Here is a 7,842-nt window from a genome sequence, read left to right on the forward strand (position 1 = left end):
TTCCAGACACTTCAACATTGAAATGAAGCCTGTTTCCAAGTCTAGTCATGAACCCTCTTAAGAGTAGTGATCTTATTCTTTCAGGTCATATTACATCTCATGAAGATATGTCACCTAAGTGTAGACCGGTCAACTGGACTATACTTTGCTCCTTAAGACTGGTTCTTCATAATGTAAACTGTGTGTATATGACTTTACTAAACTAAGCCAGCTCAGCCTTAGCTCAGAGGAATTTCTAGTCATTCTAGCTTCAAAATGATGCCTGTTTCAAAATCAAATCATGTAACTGCTTAAGAGGAGTGAGTTTCATTCTTCTAGCTCCATATGCTAATTTCTTGTAATGGTAGCCAGCCAAAGATATGTGAGCTAGGTGTAGTCCGGAGGACTGGACTACACTTTGTTCCCTAAGACTGGTTTTAGGTAACATCAACTGTGTCTAGTCCGAATGGACTAAACTGAGCCAGCTCAGTCATAGCTCAGAGGCTAAGATATGTGAGCTAGGTGTAGTCCGGAGGACTGGACTACACTTTGTTCCCTAAGACTGGTTTTAGGTAACATCAACTGCGTCTAGTCCGAACGGACTAAACTGAGCCAGCTCAGCCACAGTCTAACCTTAGCTCAGTTCTGTTTTTGAGGTATTTCTAGTCATTCTAGCTTCGAATTGATGGCTGTTTCGAAGTCCACTCACAAAACTGCTTAAGAGGAGTGAGTTTTATTCTTCTAGCTCCAAATACTAATTTCTTGTTATGGTAACCAGCCTAAGATATCTGAGCTAGGTGTAGTTCTGAGGGCCGGACTACACTTTGTTCCCTAGAAGACTAATTTTAGGTAACATCAGCTGTGTCTAGTCCGACTGGACTAAACTGAGCCAGCTCAGCTTGAGGTCAGTGGCATTTCTAGGCATTCTAGCTTCGAAATGATGCCTGTTTCGAGGTTCACTCACGAAACTGCTTAAGAGGAGTGAGTTTTCTTCTAGCTCCAAATCCTAATTTCTTGTTATGGTAACCAGGCTAAGATATCTGAGCTAGGTGTAGTCCGGAGGGCCAGACTACACTTTGTTCCCTAAAAGACTTTTTTAGGTAACATCAGCTGTGTTTAGTCCAACCAGACTAAACTGAGCCAGCTCAGGCTCGGTCCAAACTTTGCTCAGTTCTGTTTCAGAGGCATTTGGATTAATTCTAGCACTGAAATGATTCCTGTGTAGAAGTCCAGTCATGAATCCCCTTAAGAAGAGTGAGTTTCATTCTTTCAGGTCCATTTCGATATTACATATAATGAAAAGCAGCCTTAGAGATGTGAGCTAAGTGTAGACTGGTTGGCCAGACCAAACTTTGTTCCCTAAGAGTGGTTTTTGGTAAGGTGAGCGGTGTGTAGAAAGTCCAGACTAAAGTAAGCCAGATCAACCTAGGTCTATACTTAGCTCACTTGCATTTCATAGGTATTTCTAGCCATTCTAGCATTGGAATGATGCCTGTTTCAATGTCCAGTCTTGAACACACTTAGAGAGGAGTGAGTTTTACTCCTTCAGGTCTAATTCTTAGGTACATCTCATGAAGAGCAGCCTAAAGATATATGAGATAAGTGTAGACTAAATGGCCAGACTGGTTTTTGTTAAGGTGAGCTGCTAAAATGTTTTAGGTAACATGAGCTATGTTGAGCCTCCCAGGTATAAACTGAGCTATTAAGTTGGTTGGTTGGTTTAGATTCGCCTCCTAAAAAGGGAGGACACGGGCAAAACAAAAGCCCGTCAGTGAAATTCTGTTAATAAAACAAGGATTATATACTAGCGTGGGGGTGGGTACATGGCCACAACCCCCAAAAGAGCAGACGTGGGTGTCCTTGCAATAAGCTCTGCTGCCAGTTGAAAGTCGTCAGCCCCAACATGAAGCTGCGTCCCAATATTACACCGAAGTCGAGATGTTGCAGGACAGTCCAGAACATAATGGAGCAGGGGCTGCTCACTGACCTCAAAGCAGTGAGGGCATGGCTCTGGGTTGCTGTTAGTCACCTGGCTGTAGCACGGGAACCCCAGGCGTAAGCGGCGAAGTGGAACCAGTAGGTGGTTAGGTGTGCCAAGGGGAACAGACACAGGTGAGTACTCTGTAGCTCTGGCATACCACGTAGCAGAACGGGAGCCCTCCCACACCTGAAACTGATGATCCTCCTGCGAAAGTCGGCAGACGGCATCAGCCACGTGTCGCAAGAGAAGGGATAGACTAGGACGCAGCTGAAATGTGGTAACAGGTAACGTGCCAGCATGGCGAGCAGCAGCATCAGCACGCTCATTGCCTGCAATACCGACATGCCCAGGAAGCCAGTGAAGGTGAACCTCACCCCCCCGACCTGTGATGGAAGTTGCAACAGCTATGATGGACGTAAGGAGATATTTATTGTCAGAGTAGCAGTGCTTTTGGAGGCCACGTATAGAGGAAAGCGAGTCCGTATGGATAATAATACGCCGATGGAGGTGTTGATCAGCATGGCGAAGGGCGCAGAGAATGGCAACGAGCTCAGTCTGGTAGGCTGAAACACCGGAGGTGACACGCCAGGACTCAACCCCTCATCACAAACAAAAGCAGCACCCGCAGACCCGTTATCACCAACAGACCCGTCAGTATAGTAGACTGCAGTATCTGGAGTGAAGAAAGCTGCCACACGACTGAGAGCATCCTGGCGAAGAACAGCAGGAAAAGAGGACCTGGGAACTGCTATATTAGGCTCGACATATTTGATCACAGGTGGGAGCCAAGGAGGAGCAGGGGCATATGCAGGATTGGGCAAGTCAGGACCACCACCAATGGCATCAGCGGCGTCAAGCTTGCGAACTATGTCCGCAGCAAGCAGAATCCAATCACGTCCAGGGTGTGGATTTGGGGGCCGAGAAAGGGTACACTGGAGGAGTACAGACACCGGAAGGTGGGGCCGATGCCGACAGAGCTGAGCAACGACAGCTGTTGTTCGTGCCCAAATGCGGTGCTGCAGAGAGGGAAAACTGCTCTCAGCCCGAAGGTTGACCAAGCGTGTCCAAGGAGGTGCACCGAGCAATATACGCAGAGCAGTGTTCTGCAGGACTTCCAAAGAGAGACGGAGTGACTCAGACACTCCGATAAGACATAGAGCCCCGTAATCCACAATGGAACGGATAGCTTGTGAATAAAAAGTCCGTAGGACGCTGTACGAGGCACCCAGGTTGCGGTGAGAAAGGGCTTTTAGGGCAGTAATGCGGGTAGCTGCTCGCTCCCGTATATAGCGGATATGAGTGGCAAATGTCAGACGGCTGTCGAACCATACACCCAGGTACTGGTGACAGCGAACAACATCAAGGCTATTACCCCCAAGAAGAAGGGGACGGTCAGGGTGGCGGAGACCAAAAGGCAGACATTTAGTTTTTTGGAAATTGATTTTAAGGCCAAGCTCACAGCATTTGGCATGTAGACGGGAAAGCGCAGTTGGTGCCTGAGTGTAGCAGTCCCGTCTAGAGAAAACCAGTGCCAAGTCATCTGCATAGCAGAACAGAGTAACCCCTTGGCCATAGTCGACTGTAAGCAGGTCCTCAACTAAGACATTAAATAAAAGAGGACTCAGCACACTGCCCTGGGGTGTGCCATTGACATGCGAGTAGGAAGGGGATACTCTGCCCTGAAATCGAACACAAGCAGCACGGCCGTGGAAGAAGTCCCTCACCCAGGAGAGGAGGCGACCACCCAAGCCCTTCGCTGCGAGCGCCACAAGTACTGCATCTGGGTTGGCAAGTTCGAATGCCTTCTCAAGATCGAGGAAGACAGCCATGCCACGACCACTCCTCAGCTCACCAAGAAAGGAGGCTAGGCAATGTTGAGCGCTCCTGCCAGGGAGGTAAGCAAATAGCCGGGGATGGAGCGGCCCCAACCTCCAGACAAGTCGAGAGAGGACAAGCCTCTCAGCGGTCTTGGCAATGCAACTGAGGAGGGAGATCGGCCTCATGGTAGTCGGGTCTCGTGGTTTGGGGATGGGGTGAATAATGGCTGTCTTCCACAATCCAGGGAGACGCTTTTCAAGCCATGAGCGATTGAACAGGTCCAGGACACGCGCCTTCCCTCCCTGGCTTGTGCGAGCCAGGAGGGAGTATACAAGGCCATCAGGGCCCGGAGCCGTATCCTTTCTGCTGCACAACACTCGCTCTAGCTCTTCCACAGTAAAGGGGTGGTCTGCAGCATCAGGATGAGAGCAAGCAGCATTAACAGCGTCCCTGCGGGGTCCTGCAAGGCGAGCTTGTAGGTCACTGACAGACTGTGGGAGGTTCGTTGTGGCAGTACGAGCAGCGAAATGGGCAGCAAGGCGATCTGCCTCACCTGCAGGGTCAGGATGTGATGGTGGCCTAGCTGGTCGGGGAGAAGAGACCGACTTGATTCTCGCCCACATCTCCCCAAGTGTGGAACGTGAATCAAGCGACCTACACCACCTCATCCAAGCCTCGTCCCGGATGCGGCGCTTTTCCTGCGAAACATGTCGTACCACTGCAGCCAGATATCTCCTAGTTGGAGAGGAAGGTCGCCGACGGTAGGCCTTACGAGCGGAGTTTAGCCGATGGTTCAGCTCCTGAACCCGCTCGTCATAAAACCAGTAGTCCTTAAGAAAGACCGTGGGGCGCTTGGTGAGGGGAATACAGGCAGCAGCAGCATGACGTAAGGCACGGGCAACCTGCTCCGCGTGGTCCTCTAGGGAATGCGGGGGAACAGCCTTGTCCAAGGCGATGTCAACTGTCTGTGCATACTCAGGCCAATGTGCACGTCGTAAGTCCCAGCGAGGCGGAGGTGGTGGTGGGGGTGGAAGAGGAGCCGCAGGCAATTCCATCACCACAGCGAAATGATCACTGGTGAGGATTGGGTGCAAGGACCACGTAGACACATCGGCAAGAGGTGCAGAGACTAGGGAGAGGTCAAGCCTCCCACCACGGACATGGGTAGACTTGGACAAGTCATTGAGTAAGGAGACCCCCGCAGTTTCCTCGAGGGCAATGGCAACATGTCGCCCAGCCTCATTCGCCGGGTGGGGTGAGTATAGGACAGGATGGTGGGCATTGAAGTCCCCCCAATGAGGGTGGACTCAGCTGCAGCCTGATGGAGGAGCTCGCCAATGTCTAGAGTCCCAGCATGGCTCTTATAAATGTTATAGACGGTTAAGGAGGTCGTGGCGAGCTGCAAGATGACTCCTTGAACCTCAACACCCTCACCGCAGTGAATAGGAGGGCTACATTCTTTGCAAGGGATGTGATCCCGAACCAGGATGGCACACCCCTGCGCATTACCAGGGACCCTAGGGAGGAAGAAGCCATTGTATCCTCGGAGCCGAAAAGGGGAGCCGTGGGGTAGGAGTGTCTCTTGCAGAAGGAAGACATGAATATTCTCCCGGAAAGCCACCTCCTGGAGGTGAGGGAGCTTACTCCAAGCTCCTATGCAGTTCCACTGCAGGACTCGGAGGCAATCAGCGTTGTCTGGGACCGTGGAGGGTAAGCAGTCTCTCGCAGAAGTCCGAGAGTTTCTCCTCTGCCTCTACTGCTGCTGAGGCTGGAACAGGCCCTGATGGATTGATGGGCAGGTTGCCGGGCAGGTGATCTGCCTCTACCACTGCTGAGGCTGGAGTCGGTGCCAGAGAGTTGGAGGCTGGGCCGCGAGGTCGGCATTCTGCCCCTACCCTTGCTGAGGTTTGTGGTGGCCCTGGTGAGGTGGTAATTGGGCTGCGAGAGCGGCATCTGGCCTTGGGCACTGCTGAGGCTGCAGTTGGTCCTGGCGAGCGGGGGATGGGCCGCGATGTCGACGACGGCGTGTAGGGACATGAGGTGGCTGGGGTGTTGCCGACAGGTCGGGAGACGACATCTGACGTGTAGGTGGAGAGGGACGAAGCTGACGCTTTGCCTCCACCACATCCTCGACGATTTTGTCGATAGTAGCCACGAGGGGAGCAGTATCGACTTTCTTGCCAAGCATCGATTCCAGTAACTGAGCAAAGCTTAGAGCAATCTCTTTCCCAATTAATTGCAGGTCCTGTATGGTGAAGAGAATCTGGGGAGAGCTCGGAGCATGAGGTGGTACGGGGAGAGATGCATCGAACGGTGGTGGGAGTGTGGTAGGAGGTGGGTGGTGAACCTCCACTGCCACAGTCTGACGAGGGGGAGCAGACTGCAGAGGGGGAAAGGCGCTGGCATCGAGAGGAGGAGGAGGAGAAGGCACAGCTATTATTTGACGCTGTTGGCCCCAGACAAAGGTCCCTGGAGGTGCAGGCGTGGAGCTGGTGGCTTGCTGCTGCTGAACCCAGGCTACCTGGCGTTCCCGGCCCTGCAAGACATGTGCAGCTCTGATGGGGCAGTTGGGGTGCCACGCATGGTGTGGGCCAGAGCAGTTGGGGCAGCGGGAGGTGATTGCCTCCTTGGCCTTGAATCTTGCCAGGCAGCGCTCCGTATCGTGGGCCGCTGCAGATCCCGCAAACGACAGGCCTGTTGCATGTGGCTCTGTGGTGTCCATACCTCTGACACCGATAGCAACGGAGAGGCTCCGGGGTATATGGGCGCAGATAGTAAGTCCCCCAGTTCCCAAGATCGAGAGAGGGTAGTAGAGGACCTCGTAAAGTGATGAGGACCTGGCGAGTCTCCTCCCTGGTACGCTGCCTCTGACAACGCGTGGCTTCTTCCACCTGTGGGTGACGCAAAAGGAGATCGACCGGCATTCTCATGGGATACCCCATGACAATAGCCTTGGTCGATCTCAGCCCTGGAGTGAGCTCCACGAGCTTGATGGGGTTGGCCACGTCCTGGGCTGCTGCCTTGAGAAGGTTGTAAGAGACCTCGTCTTTCGGGACTAGGACGGAGCTCCCGTCTTTGCCGATAATGTTGGTGGTCCTCAGTTCCGGCAGGCGGTGTTCCAAAGCTGCGACTGCATCGTAGCTTGTTTCGTGCCCGTCCTGGCGAGTAACACGAAAGGCCGGGAATGATGAGCGAGGTGGAGGGGGCACCGCCACCATTACTGAAGGTCGAGCGGTAAGAGGAGGCTTGCGAGGAGCCCCAGAGCGTGGTGCCGGAGTGGTGTAGTTTCCCTGCTCTCGCCGTCTAGATCTTTTACTACTGACCAGCGAGAAACCGTCGTCATCAGTACGGGCAGGATCAGCATCAGAAGGAGCAAATGAGGCAGCAGGAAGGGCAGCATCCACGGTCATCTGCTCATGGTGGCGAGCTGATTTAGCTGGTCGAGTTGTAGAAGGGGAAGCACAGGTGGCAGGACGAGGCAATGGGCCCGAGGCAGGAGCCAAGGCAGTAGCTAGGGAGGGACAGGGATCTATGGAAGCAAAGGACTGTGAGCTGGACGTGGAGGAGCGTCTCTCCCTCTTACTCCCCTTAGCACTGGAAGGCCTAGATAAACCTGAGCGCTGGGGCTGAGGTCGTGGGATGCGTGAGGGACCCGAAGATCGGGTACTAAGAGGTGCCTCCATAGCACTGAGGCAAGCAAACTCCCCAAGAAACAGACTACACACACACTAACACACACACACACACACACACAATCACTCAAAAAAAAAAAAAAAAAAAAAAAAAAAAAACCGGCCAAGTCCCTACAGTGACGGGCAACCTATGCTCCCCGCCCTCTAAAGGGCGACGTAGGAGGCCCCGCCACTGCCCCTTTCGGGTCTTCCCTATTCTATCAGAGCCGCTCTCTGCGCTTCCTATAACCAGCTCCTAATGGGCCCCCCTCATGGAAGTGCCCTAACGGCACCCCTTCAGGGTTCGGCTTCGTACCACGCAGAGAGACACTAACGGCGGCCGAAAAAAAAAAAAAAAAAAAACTCACACACACACACACACACACACACACA

The 7,842-nt window shown here is 52.9% G+C and overlaps 1 protein-coding gene across 1 annotated transcript; it reads right to left on the minus strand.

Moving 5' to 3' along the window:
* Nucleotides 1-1,783: 1,783 nt before the first annotated feature.
* Nucleotides 1,784-5,314, minus strand: LOC145396013 (uncharacterized). Its single transcript, XM_080269479.1, has 3 exons — nucleotides 5,213-5,314; nucleotides 2,458-5,016; nucleotides 1,784-2,407 (listed from the first exon to the last, which is right to left on the minus strand). The coding sequence occupies exons 1-3, from the start codon at nucleotides 5,312-5,314 to the stop codon at nucleotides 1,784-1,786; spliced, it is 3,285 nt and encodes a 1,094-aa protein (XP_080125605.1).
* Between the last annotated feature and the right edge of the window lie 2,528 nt (nucleotides 5,315-7,842).

Source organism: Coenobita brevimanus, chromosome 34 (genome assembly GCF_032717465.1).
Source record: "Coenobita brevimanus isolate Jiangsu-jjx chromosome 34, ASM3271746v2, whole genome shotgun sequence".
Lineage (NCBI taxonomy): Eukaryota > Metazoa > Arthropoda > Malacostraca > Decapoda > Coenobitidae > Coenobita > Coenobita brevimanus.